The sequence below is a fragment of the Carya illinoinensis genome, chromosome 7 (genome assembly GCF_018687715.1).
Source record: "Carya illinoinensis cultivar Pawnee chromosome 7, C.illinoinensisPawnee_v1, whole genome shotgun sequence".
Classification (NCBI taxonomy): Eukaryota; Viridiplantae; Streptophyta; class Magnoliopsida; order Fagales; family Juglandaceae; genus Carya; species Carya illinoinensis.
The window spans coordinates 4,498,343-4,515,652 of NC_056758.1; the positions used below are offsets into that span (position 1 = coordinate 4,498,343).

The window sequence follows — 17,310 nt, forward strand, 5'->3', positions numbered from 1 at the left end:
TAAGTTATCAGAAAATGATCCTCAATAAGTGAAATAAGAACAATAAAGCGCAAACTATATTTTTTTCAAAATAAACAATGATTAAGGCTCAATACTTAGAGAAAAGAGAATGAAAATTTTGAATGAATGTTGTATGTTCTGGATATTGTAAATGTGAAGCTCTCAAATGATCTATTTATAGGCATATGAGACTTAATATTCAAATTTAAAAAGATTCACATGTCAAAGACAACATCATTCACTTTTTCAAAAAATTCAAATAAAAGGTTCTTCTTTTTCAATTGTCAAAAGCAACATTATTCATTTTTCAAAAATTTCAAACCTAATCTTTTACTTTTAGCATATAACAAAAGGAACACACTTTACTTTTCAAAAAATTTAAACCTAATCTTTTTACTTTTTGCATATGACAAAAGGAGCACACTTTACTTTTCAAATATTTCAAGCCTAATCTTTTTACTTTTTGTATATGACAAAAGGAGCACACTTTACTTTTCAAATTTTTCAAACAAAATTATCTACCTTTTGTATAAGTCAAAAAAAAATATCAATCACTTTTGAAAATATTCAAATAAAACATGCACATGTGAAAAATGACAATCAATCATCTTTAATATTTTCAAAGTTCAAACCTTAAATCATGTAATGCACATGTAAAAGATGACAATCAATCATCTTTCAAAATTTTTAAATTTAATTTTCAAAATATTCATGCACATGTGGAAAATATATTTTAATACTTTATGATAAAATATTAATTTTAAGCCTTAATCCTAATTTCGAACTTTTAAGAGATTTACAACATTATTCTATGACTTTAATGTGAACTAATTCCCCTCTTGTTTATGTTTGTTTCCTTGATGTGCTTAACTCTATTGTGTAGACAACTTGAGCTTGAGACTCATTTATTCTTTGAATTCATTTGTTATCATCAAAATCCATGTGTAGATATATAATTACACAAAACTCGAAACTTTGGATTTAACAAAAATAAAATAAACAATTCAATTTTTTCAAATCCTAAAATAAAAATAATATTTTAATAATATTTTATTTAATTTTTAATTTTTATTTCAACTTATCTTATCTACGAAATCTTTTGATTAGGTATTAACACATTCTCATTTATATGGTTTTTACTTATGTCGAACTAATTATATCTGTATAAACGAGATAAAACATGCATACTATTTGTTCCACAAATGAAGTATTTAGAGAGCAAAAACTATTTTTTCTTTAAAAAAAAAATTATGAAGTTCATTTTAGACACCATTTACCAAAAATATCATCCTAAGATTTTGGAAAAAAATGAAACTAAATATTGTTTGCCCGAAGCCTCTCAATTTGGATCAAGGCAAGACTATATATTTTTTGGTATGGAAGTTAAAAAGAACTTAAAGAATAAGAAAGGGAAAAAAACACATTTAAACTAATTAAAATAGCTGGTATCAAAAGCATCTTCATTAATTAATCAAGGCTCAAGATCGCTGCCTGCCTTTTAATTTTGTGTCTGCCACTAACTTAAAGTGGGTCAAATAAAAATTCAAAAATTGACGGATAATATCACCCTAGCTATCATAATGAGATAATAGAAAATAAAAAATAATATAATAGATATAATTTTAAAAAAATTTTAAAATTATATTTACGAGTACGCAAGTTACACAATCTTTTAAAAAAAAAAATTAAATATGAAATTTATATTAAAATAATAATTTTTTAATAATAAATCTTATTTTTTCAAAACGATATACTCTACGATTATGTATATCATTACTCTAATTTTATTGCTAAAAAATTCAATAATATCACTTTTGACAACCTGCATTATTATGTCATCCTGATTTTTTTTTCAAACTCTCATTATAAGCTTTGACAAAGCTCAATAATCACTCTGTAATTATCATACCATTTAGGATTCCTTTATTTTTTTTTATTTAAGTGGGACACATATGCATCAATCACTCCTACTATTAACCTTTAATCAAACTGCAACAGCACAAATATAATGTTATTAATCATCATAATAATTTTTGTTGGAATATTTCTGTTAATTTGCTAAAATAAATTCAACATGTAGTCCATAATAGCGGTAGTTGCATAAATAGTCAGGCTCAATATTACTGACTAATTGGGATACAGCAGTGGATGGGTTTTGGAATTATAGTGAGAGATTCAGAGGGTGAAGCTTTGGTCTCAATTTGTGCGAGATACAATCATCTGTTAGTGCCTTATGCAGCTGAAGCCAATGCCTTTAGGTGAGCTATGGAACTATCAACCATGTGCTGATCTTGGATTCCAAAGGGTAGAGTTTCAAGGTGATGCCAAGACTGTCATTCAAGCTACAAATGGTACAGGAGGATAGGTCTTTGCATGGAAGGTCAGGGTGGAGAATTAGCCCAACTTGCTCTGTCTCTTGCTCTGTTGTGGGAGACCATTTATAAATTAATATAATTTTATATGATATATGATATATATTTTATAATAAAAATAATTTTATAATTTAATATATATTATATTTAATTACGTTAATTTATAAATTTATTTTTATATAATAAAAAAAAACATCTATTTCCAATATATTTACTTCAGTTTTTCTTCTGATATTTTTAATTTTTAGCCTTACGTCACCAAGTAATTTTTCCCTCAAAAGTCAAAACTTCTACACTTTCACAGATGAGGACTGCTAAGTACATTTGTTTTGATCAAGTTCATCTCTGGTTATCTGTGAATGTATCGATAGATAAAAGTATTTATTTATTTTTAAATTTTTTTAAACATTAAAAAAATAGATAACATATTTTGTTCATATTATGTATTATCTTTAATTCATTATCCATTTTTGGAACAAAATGCTATCTTCACCTGACGTCATAAAGGAGCCGAATCACTGTGACAAATAAAGGACAAATCTTTAGTTAATATCAAGAAAAAAGAAAGAAGAAGAAAGGAGAGAGAAAAAGTTATCAACTTTACTGCAAATTCTTACTGAGAGTACAGACCTCTTGCAATGATGCAAGGTTGTTCCAGAAATCTAACATATATACGCGGATATATATAAATAAATAAATAATGGTACTCCGTGACAGATGCTCTCGTATTTTTATGTTTGAAAAATGACCCTTCACTTCCACGTTCCTTAAATGTGTGTATGTATACGTCTCGCTTTCGTGATCTGATAGGAATCTTTACCAGTTAATCATCTATGAGCAGATAAGACTGGTGGTTGAGTCCATTATTTTTTTTTACCTCTCTTTTGTGGAGTTTAAAGGGGTAAGGGTGAAGATCGTTTCGTTCCTTATTGTAGAATTTTTCGTAGCCAACTTACTACAGATTTTATTTCCTGGCTTTATTTCTTGAGGTAGGCTTCTGGGTTTTTGATACAAGTGATTCTGTGATAATCTGTCCGATCAAGCTTAATTCTGATTTAATTTTAGTTTAGGGTTTTGGGTTCTGACTGGTTTGGCTTTAATGCAGTGATTCACTGTGATTCTTTTCCTTGATAGTTCTTAAGGGGGGGTCTAAGCTCCTGTTTGATGTGTATATATTTGACTTCGGATCGGATTATTGGTTTAAATTGACCCGATATTGATTTTAGTAACTGGGTTGTTAATAAATTCAAATGCCTTTTGTATTCTCAGCAACTTGATTTACGTTGTATATACAATCATTTCTTGTATTGGCAGTTTTTTTATGCTACTGAGACTACAGAGGTTTTCCAATTTTGAGTTCTCACTTTTCAGCCTTTCCGGATGAATTATAGGAGTCTCTCTTCTTTCAATGGTTTCTTTTCATGGAAAGCCCCATAAAGTTGTCAACATTTGACTGTTATCATTATAATGTTATGGTTTGAGTAAACAGTTAGAGATACTACAGTTAATAACTATAGCCTTCTAAACCTGCAATTAACTTCTATTGTTACGTTATGGCTTCATTAACCCTGAAAGGTTGGGTTGATTTGTTCTCTAGAGTTAAGGCTCCTTAAGAAGGGTGACCCAGATTCGAACTCTAAATCTAATGCCTTTGGTAACTATTCCTTGGGGTTTAAATAAGTTGCTCCGTACATGTGGGATGGAGGAACTACTACCTGCCTGGGAAATTACTTGGTGCTTGAAGAGTCCAGGATCCAGTGTTAGCATTAAAAAAAAAAAAAAAAAAAAAAAGTTAAAAAGAAGATTATGAGCTTTTTAGGATTATATGGAAACTAAAATTTGACACAGTCCAATAAGATTTGAAAATTACATTGATGCTAAGACATTATTATAGCTTTTCTGGTTCGACATACTTTTGTGTTTGCAGCTTCCTGACTGCCTAACCCATTTCCTCTTGTTTGATGCAGCTCGGCAGGTACTCAGATACTACTTCTCATTTTGACGCTATAACGTGTTTTTAATTATATCTCAATAATTGGTAAATGGGGTCCGATGGGCCTCCTGCAGTAACAATTCATGTGACGGGTTTTAAGAAATTCCATGGAGTTTCAGAGAATCCAACTGAGACAATTGTTAGTAATCTCAAAGAGTATGTGATGAAGAAGGGACTGCCGAAAGGTCTAATTCTTGGGAGTTGTAGCATTCTTGAGACTGCTGGACAAGGAGCTCTTTCTGCCTTATACCAGACGTTGCAATCTGCCATTAGTGGGGTGGATTCTGAATCTTCAAATTCTGGAAGAACTATTTGGGTCAGTAACCACATGTCTAATCTCTTCTGCTCAGTTTTATGTTTATGCTCAGTTACTCCTTTCTCCAAGTTATCAACCTTTCTTTTCCTGTTTCCCATTCTTCCAACAGAACTCTAGCCTGGTAGAGAGATCTGTTAGGCTCAGTAATTGTATTGGAAATCACAATGATTTATAGCTGGAAACATTGAAGTTCATATTTGTACTTCATTGGAAAACAGCTCCTTTCTGCTGTGATAGCAGCACAAAATTAAGAATACTTGGGTGGGGGGTACAAAAAGGGTGGAGAGAAGAAATAAGAGTTGACACAAGACGAGTTTATTTATATGGTTAGCTGCTTTATTCCACAATATCGAGTCTCCTTCCTAATTTCACTTTCACAGCGGAGTCCAATATGTTCATACAGGAACATGATATGATAGTAATAAAGATTGGTATCCAGCTAGATCCTCTGCAAATTATGTTGCAGACCTTTAGGTAATAATGGTTTTCTACATATTTAGAGAGAAGAAGATATTTCTGGACTGTAAAATTGATAATTTGACTAAATGAAACAATTTACTACGATTTACTGCATTTGAATTTTAAAACCTTTACTTAGAACCAGAACGGAATCTACACCAATCCAACAGCTGTTTGTTGTGCTGAACTCTTGCATACTTGTAATTACATCTCCTCCAGGTACACTTTGGAGTTAATAGTGGTGCAACAAGGTTTGCCATTGAGCAACAAGCTGTCAATGAAGCTACTTTTCGCTGTCCCGATGAGCTGGGATGGAAGCCCCAGGTTCAATAAAGTTGCTAAGGTTTCTTTTGCATATCTATATTTTTAGTTGTTTTGTCATTTTAAATTCCTTCGAAATTTCCTCTTTTTATTTTTTTTGTAGAAAGCTCCCATCATTCCTGCAGATGGTGGAATTTCACACACGCGACAGGTAGAATGTGTTTTTTTTTCATGAAAGGGTTTTCATTTTTGTTAAGTTCTAATCTACTGCTTGTTTAGTGCTATATATATATATATATGCTTACGTACATATTATTTCATTATAAACCTACTTGATTGATGAACTGTGGCAATTGTCACCACGAAGGATAAATCTTATGTTAAAAGTTTGGTAGTTAGTCCATTGGGGCACTTCTCTTTAATGTGATTTCTTTCTTGTTTACAGCCCTGAAATTGCATTATATCCATAATCCATGGTCAGGTCTCCGTTTGAGCATTTCATTTTCACTTGGTTTAAAGATTTATTGCATTCATGGGGAAAAAATTTATTATTGGAAGATTTCTGTATTTGAATTGTGAGTGGAAAGGAAGAAAACTTTTTGATATGGGAAGCAGATCTTTTACTTTCTGTGCCTATCCTGGTTAAATAATTTTAGGGGTGCATCGTACTAGAGCTACTATCTTTATTTTATTTTATTTATTATTTGTTTTTGTGATAAGTGAAACAGAAAGGAGCTGTTGTCTTTATTAGTGAAGAGAGTTTGTCCAATGTCAATAAGACTTCAGGGGCTTTCATGCATTAAATTCTAATTTCATAGAATAGAGCTGTAGTCTAGTACTATTCTTTGTTTTGATAGTATGGAGGCATTAATTTCTGAGTTTCTCACTTAAAGGGGAAAAAGGAAAACAGAAACAGCAGTTAAGCATGTCACCATTCTTCAAAATTAAACTGCGAATCTTATGAGTAGTATTCAGTATGGTGTCTCCTGATATTTAAGCGGAACCCAGTTAGATGGGCACTGAATTCCTTACCAGTTAAAATCAATCGAATTATCAGGACACAGTTCTACTCTTCATTTTGTATTGATGCTTGTATGGCGTTACCCGTTAATACAAGAATGCATCTTTAGTTACCAGGGAATAGAAAGTATTGCGGAGATAATATTATTCAAATGCCTTTTTTCTTCTGGATAAGTAAGACGATCTCTATTAACTAGTGGAAGAAAAAGATACTAAAACATCATGTAAACTAAGTCCATTAAAGTTTATAGATGCAGCCCCTGGGAGAAGATTATGGATAAAGAAGTTCTTGTGCTCCTCCGTAGTTCGTTCTTGATTTTCGAATATTTAAGGCTCGTTTGGACACTGAATTTAGAATATCTCATAATATCTCAGAAAATCTCGGAAGTTTGGGAAAGCTCTATTGGGTTTGTGTTTGGATAATGATTAGATGAAAATGTTGAAAATTTGAAATTAAAAATTGTTTTGTGCTTGAGTGATGTTTGGGAAGGAAATATCTAAGAATACCTTGTTACATAAACAAGTCCTTAAATGGCTCCATTGGACAATTTCTTTTGTTTGGCATGATTTTGTGATTTATTTATGACTATACTGTATTGTTTCTCTGTTGGCTTTCTAAATAGTTCTCGTCTTTGAACTGCACGCAGACCTCTCTTCCAGTTAAGGAGATTACCAAGGCATTGGCAAAGATGGATTATGAAGTGATGACCTCAGATGATGCAGGACGATTTGTATGCAATTATGTTTATTATCATTCACTTCAATTTGCAGAGCAGAAAGGGACCAAATCGCTCTTTGTGCATGTGCCCCTCTTCTTGACCATAGACAAGGAGACCCAAATGCGGTTTGCTGCCTCATTGTTGGAGGTACTTGCTTCTTTATATTGATGATATGATCCACCCACAAGCTTATGTCCTGGAGCTCATGTGTTTGTAATGTTGTTGGCCATATTGGTGAAGGTTGCTGGATGCATTAATATGCTTCAATAAATCGGAAGTGTGTTTTAACTGAAAAAAAATTCTGTTGCACATGTACTTCATGCATTTTGGTGAATACTTTTCAAAGGGTTTTGGCAACTCGCTGAAATCTTTCATGGCAGATGGAATGCTAGTTTCCTCGACTATTGTTTGCCCCATTTGATTACCTTTATGTTCCCCTAACTTCACCAACACTTGCTTCTCGTCATTAGTTTGCTCCTGAAGGGCTTAAATCTTGATATCATGCACTTTAAATTTTTATCTTGTATATTATTAGAGGGTATGGTTGTAATTAGTGTATATGAGGATATTACTGTCATTTGTATGTAGTATGTATAAGTTCAAAAGATCAATGAACAATATCTTGTAATTTCTCTCTCTCTATATTTGACTACGTGGTATCAGAGCGCTTTGTGTAGTTAGTTGGTAGTGGTTGTGCGACAAGAACCTTTTTTCAATGCATTTCCGTGGTTAGTGGCACCATGTGTTATCACCGTCACCGTTTGTGGTGATGAGTGGTGGTTGTTCTCTTTGGCGTTGGCGGCAGGGAGCTGAAGAAGCCTTTTTCAACGTGTTTCTGGTGACCTCAGGTGTCAAAGTCACTGGAATAGTTAGTGGTGGCTAGTGGCGCCGTGTGTTATCACTATCACCGTCTGTGGTGATTTGTGATGATGAGTGGTGGTTGTTCTCTTCAGCGTTGGCGGCAGGGAGCTGAGAAAGCCTTTTGTAGCGTGTTTCTGGTGACCTCAGGTGTCAAAGTCATCAAAACACAACTTGCCGGTGTTTTCTGTGCATGCTGGTGTGTTTTCTATCATCATCAGTTGCCAGAGCAACAGTTTATCACTGACGATGAGCTCCGTTTTGGGTGTTTGGTTGCAGGTCTCAACAAACCCAATTCTCGATAGGGTATGCCCCTAACATGGAATAGGAACTTATTCATATCTAGAATAAGACCCGTATGGTAATGCATATAAGGTAAACCAGCTTGTCTTATTCTCGTTTAGGATAGCTTATTCCAGTTTTAAGTCAGCTGTGAAACCGGTATAAACTGGTACCCAAAACTTTTCGAAACAGGTCGGTTCAAGCTCGAAATAGGGTAGTTTAGGCACGATATTTGTTTATTTTGACCGGTACAGGCTAGTTCCACTTGATACAGGCCCGAAATTTGGGGTTTTAATCTAGATTTCTACTTTTTTAGATTATATTTTCTAGTTTTTCATCCATATTTCATGTTTTTGTATGAAATCTTTGTTTCCAAGTGAATTGTTGTGATACTTTTCTTCATGGCAACTAAATTGGAGTAACTGTCTCTTGCACCAAATATCAGTATGCTTATGACTTCGGAGAAGTTGAATGGAAAAAATTATATGTTGTGGTCAAAATCTGTTGAAATGTTTTTGAAAGGCAATGGTCTTTGTTGTACTCACTTGGTTGATCTAATGCCTATCTCGACTAGTTCTGCTTTTCCTCAATGGGAGGAAACAAATGTTCAAATATTGTCTCTAATGTTTATTAGTATTGAGCCTAATATTTGCACAAGTTTAATACATTTTGACATTGCTCAAGAAGTGTGGAGACATCTCAAACAAATGTATTCGGGTGCTAGAAACATAACCCGTATTTATGAGTTGTGTAAACAATTTTTTATGTTGGAACAGACTGCTTTGGGCCTGTAAGAATATTATTCTCTAGTGATGAGCATATATGAAGAATTCAAAATGTAGCAATCTATCACTTCTAATGTTCCAAGTATGCTAAAACTATGGGAAGATTTTAATGTTCGGTTTTTTCTTGGCTTAAAGCAGGAGTATAATCAGTTTTTGGATTGCACATAGGCGGCTTCATCTTCAATAGCTACTCTTGACCATTTAGGTACAACGTCCGCATATCTTATCTCATCTACTTAAGATCTATGGATTATTAATTCAGAAGCTAATGAACACTTGACTAGGGCTGAATTCGGTCTGGTCTGGTCGGTCTGCAAGGGTTTTGCGAATCGGACCGGATCAATTCGGTCCAAGGTTTTCCCACCCTGGACCGGACCGAACTGCTATAAGGACCGGTCCCTTTCGGGACGGTCCGGTTTGGTCGGTCCAATTATGTACCATGTGGGTCATTGGCCTAATCTATATATTTTGGCCCAATAGTGAAATTTCACTAATATTTTATCTCATTTTAAGTTAAAAAAAAAAAAAAAGATTTGAAAGCAAAATAAAATTAATCATAAAAAGAAAATTATCTATATACAATAAATTTGAATAAAAAAAAAAGTAAGAAAATTTGAAATAGACCAATAAATTGCAAAAAACCCATGACTTAATGTCTAAATTAATAGCTTGCAAAAGACCCATGACTTCATTAAAACCTCAAGAGCATCACTTTTACATCAAAAAAAAAAAAAAAATCTAACAATTCATGTCAAATCCTCACATACACAGAAACAATATTTATGTCAAATGAAATTTAATACATCTAATTTTATGCCAACTAAACATTCATATTTCAAAAACAAAAACAAAAAAAAGTTAAAGAGTACTTCTAATTCTTAACTAAACATCCAACTAAACATGCCAACTAAATATCTAAAAGTCCAAATAAAAGAGAAAAAACGGTTAAGAAATAATAAAAAAGTTAAGTAAATGACACAAAAAATGTTACAATTTACAATCCATACATCTAGGCTTCTAGCCATAATAACTAATAAAGTGGTATTATGAATTACAAATGACTAAATAATAACTAATAAAAATAACAAATAATTAAGATTTGATTTCTAAATGGCAAATACTTGATCTCGTCAAAACTTTCATCACCAAACAAAATACTGTCAAATAGGATACAAAAGTTTAATGAGAGACAATACAAAAGTAAAACTAAATTGGACAAGTCACAATTTAAGAAAATAATCTGAAATTTTAAAGAAAACAATTCAAGTTCCTACCTCTTGAATTTGCATTAGATGTAGACATTGTATTTGACGCCTCCATAAAATTTTCACCCTCTTGAGCAAGTGCTATACAATAGAGGAAGAAAAACAATTTATATAAATTGTCACTACATATATAAATCATAAAAGTTATAAAATGAAGCAAATAGTAAACATACCAATATCCAATTGTCTCTCAAAATCCTCCACATCATACGTTATAGTCCTAAAGTTAATTGGAGTAGAAGAAGAATGAAACCAATTTTGTACACAAATGAGGCCCTCAACCATTATCGGAGATAAAATATTTTGGAAAGAATCAAGAACAAGACTTGCCGTGCTAAAGCAAGATTGAGAGGCAACTGTAGAGATTGGTATTGCAAGTACATTGTGTGTAATTTTTGAAAGCACACGATATCTAAATAAATTAACTTTCCACCAAATTAGAATGTCAAAACTTGCATTGTTTGTCTCATACTTTTTATCTAGGTATCTATCAACCTCTGACTTGCTTTCAAGAGAGTCCTCCGACTGCAACCGTTGCTTAAATATGACCATTTTTTGTGCACAAACATCCATGTCTGTACTTGCATTATCTTCATCTGTAAAATTTACATTTTCACGTGATAAACTTTTAGGCTCCTGTTGTTATTGTAAAAAATTGCTCACCTTTTCTTTTGTAAGGTATGCGTCATACATACGGGTTAAAGTATTCTTCACTTAACAACTCAAATCAACTACTTTCATGAGATCATGGGTATACATCCCTTCCAATTCAAAGTCAAGATATCTCATATTGTACCGAGGATCAAAAAGAATTCTAACAAACAACAACATATTCATATTATCCAAGTTGTCGCAATCTTTGTTAAATTTTTTCTTCATATTTGTGGCCATTGATCTCACCACAGAGTTTTGATTTTGATATTCCAAATCAATTATATTGTAGCTAACTCCCGAAAAAAAGGAGTTGCAAGTTACATACATACCCCTTAAAAAGCATAAAGTTGCATCATGAAATACTTTAAGAAAGTTTACAAACAACCTTGCTTTTTCCCAATCGATATTATTGGGAGGCCTCAAGTTTTTTTACGTTCTCCTATTCATTACATGCTCCACATCATCGTCTTCAATACTAGTAAGGAAAACCAAATCTTCTTCTTTTAACCGTTCAAAAACTTTTCGAAATTTTGAAACTCTCTCTAACATAAAATAGGTGGAGTTCCACCTAGTCGGTACATATAAGCAAATGCCACTTTTGCACGTAATTTCTTCTAACTGTACACATTTTTTAAACATACTCCACATTTGAGGTAAGGACTTCACATATTTTACAACACCTCTCACCTTCGCAATAGATTCATCAAATTCCTTCAACTCTCCAAGAACTATTAAGTTTAAGATGTGGGCACAACAGCGAACATGTAAAAATTCATGTTCCAAAATAGTATCATTCCTATACTTGATTTTTTTATTCAAATAAGAAATTGCACCATTATTAGAACTTGCATTATCAAGTGTGATAGCAAGATATTTTGGTTGCCTCCAGTCATGCAAACACATCTCAATGGCCTTACCAAGTGTATCCCCCTTGTGATTCTTAACCAAACAAAAAGAAAGAATCCTCTTATGTAGATTCCAATCATCATTAATAAAGTATGCAGTCATACACATATAATTGAGATTTTGCACGGATGTCCATGTATTCGTAATGAGAGAAATTTATTACTCTTGAAAAGCACTTCTCAACTTATTTTTTTCCTTCGTATACATACTAAATTAATCCTTCGCAACCGTAATACAGGATGAAATCATTACCCACTTAGGGCAAACAGTAAGCATAAACTTCTTGAAACCCTCTCCTTCAACAAACATAAAGGATAACTCATCAAGAATTATCATTTCTGCTAAGTTTTATCTGCAAGCCTCAATACTAAAAGCTATGGACACGAGTTCCCTACTGCCACTTCCTCTATCCGCCTTCCAAGATGGAGTAGTTTGAAACTTATCCGTCCTATTAAAAGGACATTTCTTATATTGTTTCTCAATGTGATACTTCATGGATTTTGAATCATTGGTCTTTATATCACATGCATTCGAAGCAGTACAATAATTACATTTAGCCTGAACGTTTACTTGGATCACCATTTGGTATTCTTGTAAAGTGATCCCAAACCATTGACCTAGGTCTACCACTAACACTCGATTTAGTACTATTACTTACATTGGGTGCGAGTGGAGGAATGCCTCCAACACTTTGTGTAGGCATAGTTGACTCTACATCATCTGTAGTAGAGTCTTATGGATTCATTTATTAAATATGGTTTGTTGCCCAGATGACTAACACAAGAAGGGGGTGAATTGAGTTATATTTAAAAAAAAAACAATTATAAATTAAATATACAATATAAAATATAAACAAAATATGAAACAGTAATAAATATAAAGAGTAAGGGTAAGAGAGAAGCAAACTCAGTATGTTAACGAGGTTCGGCTCCACTGCCTACGTCCTCGCCTCAAGCTACCCCTTGAGGATCCCCAAATTCACTATTCAACCTCCTTCATGTGGAGATAGAAACCTATTATACCTTTGAATAACACCGCTACAAAGGATCCGTGTAGAACACCCTCTACACTTACAATCACCTTACACGTGGTGATTCAACTATTCCTTGTGTAGAACACTTTCTACACGCACAAAGGTTATACACATCATTTTTCTGATACAAGAGCTGATAGTGGGTAGGTTATCAGAAAACACTCCTCAATGAGTGAAATAAGAACAATACAGCACAAATTATATCTCTCAAAATGAATAAGAATTAAGCCTCAATGCTTAAAAAAGAGATAATGAAAGCTTTGAATGAATGTTGTATACTCTGGATGTTGTAAATGTGAAGCTCTCAAATGATCTATTTATAGGCATATGAGACTTCATATTCAAATTTAAAAAGATTCACATGTCAAAGACAACATCATTTACTTTTTTAAAAAATTCAAACCTAATATTTTACTTTTGGCATATGACAAAAGGAGCACACTTTCCTTTTCAAAAAAATTCAAATCTAATCTTTTACTTTTTGCATATGACAAAAGGAGCACACTTTCCTTTTCAAAAAATTCAAACCTAATCTTTTACTTTTTGTATATGACAAAAGGAGCACACTTTCCTTTTCAAAAAATTCAAACATAATCTTTTACTTTTTGTATATGACAAAAGGAGCACACTTAACTTTTCAAATTTTTCAAACAAAATCATCTACCTTTTGTATAAGTCTAAAAAAGTATCAATCACTTTTGAAAATATTCAAATAAAATATGCACATGTGAAAGATGACAATCAATCATCTTTCAAAATTTTCAAATTTAATTTTCAAAATATTCATGCACATGTGGAAAATGTATTTTAATGTTTTATGATAAAATATTAATTTTGAGCCTTAATCCTAATTTCAAATTTTTAAGAGATTTACAACATTACTCTATAATTTTAATTTGAACTTGTTCCCTTCTTGCTCATGCTTGTTTCCTTGATGTGCTTGACTCCATTGTGTAGACAACTTGAGTTTGAGACTTCTTTATTCTTTGAATTCATTTGTTATCATCAAAATCCATGTGTAAATATATAATTATACAAAACTTGAAATCTTGGGTTTAACAATCTCCCCCTTTTTTATGATGACAAATACTTGATAGAACTTGAAGCCTGTATTAATACTTAAGCTCCCCCTGAGAATGTGCGTTAATTTTTCAAGCAAAAGTATGAATATAATTCCAAGCATATATGTAACAGCCCGCTAGAAATTCAATTGTGGAATTTCTATTGACTTTAGGAACCTCGTGAAGAATCTAAAAGCTTTCACGAATCCATTAATCATATAGGTTTTAATCTAACTACATAATTAGTGTTATTACTCATTATGGTATCAGAAGTGTGTTTTTGATTATTGGAAATAGTTAGAAGTGTCTAAATGTATTATGGTTTGTGCCATTAGACTCGGAGAGTTATTTAAGGTCTTATGGCATAATAACATTTTTTCATATTTTTGGACGAAACGTCTGTTCAAAATTGTGGATATTATTGGATAAAAATATCTTGAACTAATTTTTGTGATATTATTGGATAAAAATATCTTAAACTAATTTTGTGGATATTATTGGATAAAAATATTTTAAGCTAATTTTGTGGATATTATTGGATAAAAATATCTTGAGTTGATTTTTGTAAATATTATTAGGTAAGAGAGTCCTACACTCCACTCTCACTTCGGGTAAAAGAGTCTTACAATTAACTCTCATTTCGGGTAAGAGAGTCCTACACTTAACTCTCACTCCAGCCTCATCTCTTCCATATCTCATCCATAAGTATCTCCAGCCACCATTCCCTACGAAATTATCTTCATTTACATTTTCCATTGAAATAATATCAAACACTCTCTCTCGGACAGCTTTCAGGTGTTCTTTTGCACGCCCATTTCGAAACTTTTATAAGTGTTTTATCATAAAGTCTCCTTTATATAAGTTGTTCATTTTTTAGTCTAATTTACGTGGATATCTTATTTGTCCCATTTGAAGATCATTTGGTCAGTCAAATATTGTGTAAACTATAGAAAGGTCATTCTGGGAGATAAACTGGAGAATATGTTATACTTTGAAGTTTTTGACCAAGCTAATGGATAGATATTGGTTCGAAATTTTTATGAAGTATTGTTAACATGTATATATGATTATTGGTTGAGGACTTGCATGATTAAAGGTTTTGATGAAAGATTTTCTTAGATTTAGAAACTTAGAAACTGGAAGAGGAAAAACAATTTCTGTTTTGAGAAAGTTTAACTCTTTGGTGGTCTAAACCTATTCCAATGACTTTGATAATTTTATTGGAGGATCCTAAGCATCTTATATACATGTTATATTATTATTTTGAAAATATTTGATGTTAGTTTCAAAGATATGAAATTTTATGTAAAGAGATATTCAAATAAGCCAAAGTGTGGATGTTCTTGGCTAAATTTATGTTTTGGTTAATTTTTAACCATGTGATCTTGAATTAGAAGCTTATATATGTTTTAGGACATCTTTTTAAACCATGCGATGGTTTGGTTTGAAGATCACATCTTTATAAGTCATAGATCAAAAGATTAATCAAAACAAGTTAGAAACAAAAATCAATAGAAATAGCATATGAGAATTTTAGCCCTATGGAGTTTTAATAGTTGTGATTAGTTTTAAATTTTTCTAAATTGATATTTGAGTTGAAGATAAAATTTACATGAGGCATGTAAATTTTGGTGACTTTTGGAGTTAGTATGCAAAATCCTTAAGTTATGGGTAAAACGGTCATTTTCCTATATGTAGAGAGTAAAATTTTCATTTTACTCTTTAAGTTAGTATTTTTCATATTTCAAGTTATTAGTGATTTAGTGCTAACTTTTAGAATCACTAATTACAGTTCCTCGTGATCGTGCTTGAGGTTTTATAAGAAACGTAGAGATCGAGGTAAGTTAGCTTTTAACTTACTAGGAGTCTACTATGTATGGGTGCTAAGTAAAGGAACTACAGTGTATGTATGTGTATTATCATATATGTCATGCCATGCCAAGTTATCACGTAATTGTCTATTATACAGAATTTATTCTGTCATCAATTTTTATCTGTTACATAATATATTCTATCATGTATTACTGTACATTAGAAGTACGTCATGCTAAGTATGTCATCTATTACATGTATGTCAAGTCATGTAATATTCACTGTTGCAAGTATGTCATGTTAAATATGTTGTCTATTATATGTTATGTCACGTTATGAAATGTTTCTATCTCAAGTTGGTCATGTATTTCAAGTTATGTTCAAGTCACGTTATGTTATGTCAGGGCTTCAGTCCTTTCGTATTCCAGTCACGTTTCATATTGAGTGTGTAGAATACATGGGGCCACAACAACTATAGAGTATGTATTTACACGTAGAATACATGGGGCCACAACAACTGTGGAGTATGTATTTTTCATGTTAAGTCAAGTTTCAGAACAAGTTCATGATAAGTCAAGTTTCATATCATGTTCATGTTAAGTCAAGTTTCAGAGCAAGTTCATGCTAAGTCAAGTTTCAGATCAAGTTCATGTCAATTCAAGTTCAGTTCATGTTTCAATTTAAATTATGTCAATTATGTTATGTTGTACGCCAAGTTATGCTTTAATTACTTATGAATTTGATTATGCAATTATGCTTTTATTGTCATCCATGCATCATTAGCTTGTGTGGAAGTTTTTTGTTAACTTGCTGAGATTTGTAATTAAATCTCACTGTGGTAGTCCCAACTACCATTTCTCCCGAATGGTAGATCTTGTTACAGGACCTGAAGGAGAATCAGGAGCTGACCAACTAGACACAGTTGACTGAGCGACGATGCGACTCAATATTAATATAGTAGTTAACGTAAATTACTACTTGTACGATAGAGTTGTATCTCCAATACTTTTTGGATCATAAGTATTTTGGACTAGTGTTATGATCTTAGTTGTTCAATGGGTCTTTATATATGAAGTATGTTTTAAGCATTTGGAATATTTTCACTTTGGTGCATAGTATTGCTAAAGAAAAATTTGTCCGCTGCGAATATTACATAATGTTAGATGCATATTAGGAATATTAAATCTTATATGTCATGAACGGGGGTATATAACTTTGTGTTGCATGTCTCGACGCTTCAAATGTCCTTCCAATCCCAAACGGAATTTGGGGGCATCACAATATATAACAAGTTTAGCAATTCAAACAATGTTAATGTTCTAGTCTAACACTTCTCTCCCTTTTAGCATCATTAAAAAGGATCCGCAATAAGTAAATGAACTGAAGAAAATTGTGCGTTAGTAGAAACTGTATATAGTTGAAAAAATGGATCCGTCCGTGACCCGACAAGTGTGGTTGGAGATTTGAAAAAAATCGCCCGATATTGTTAACAAACGAGTTTGAGGGCTCCGAGT

The 17,310-nt window shown here is 32.4% G+C and overlaps 1 protein-coding gene across 11 annotated transcripts; it reads left to right on the plus strand.

The window, feature by feature from the left end:
* The first annotated feature begins 3,131 nt into the window (after positions 1-3,131).
* On the plus strand, positions 3,132-16,729 carry LOC122316580 (pyrrolidone-carboxylate peptidase-like). Of its 11 annotated transcripts, none has more exons than XR_006244274.1 (7): positions 3,183-3,361; positions 4,340-4,681; positions 5,360-5,464; positions 5,565-5,612; positions 7,069-7,287; positions 8,278-8,373; positions 9,204-9,566. XR_006244274.1 is itself a non-coding variant. In XM_043133219.1 (7 exons), the coding sequence occupies exons 3-7, from the start codon at positions 4,529-4,531 to the stop codon at positions 16,710-16,712; spliced, it is 570 nt and encodes a 189-aa protein (XP_042989153.1). In that variant the 5' UTR covers positions 3,183-3,361; positions 4,340-4,347; positions 4,440-4,528; the 3' UTR covers positions 16,713-16,729. The 11 variants fall into 11 exon arrangements, 8 of the variants coding, with proteins under 8 accessions (XP_042989147.1, XP_042989146.1, XP_042989153.1 ...); XM_043133219.1 differs by lacking the exons at positions 8,278-8,373; positions 9,204-9,566 and adding an exon at positions 16,668-16,729 and having other exon boundaries at positions 4,340-4,347; positions 4,440-4,681; XR_006244276.1 differs by lacking the exon at positions 9,204-9,566 and adding an exon at positions 7,989-8,197 and having other exon boundaries at positions 3,184-3,361; positions 8,278-9,127.
* Positions 16,730-17,310: the final 581 nt, after the last annotated feature.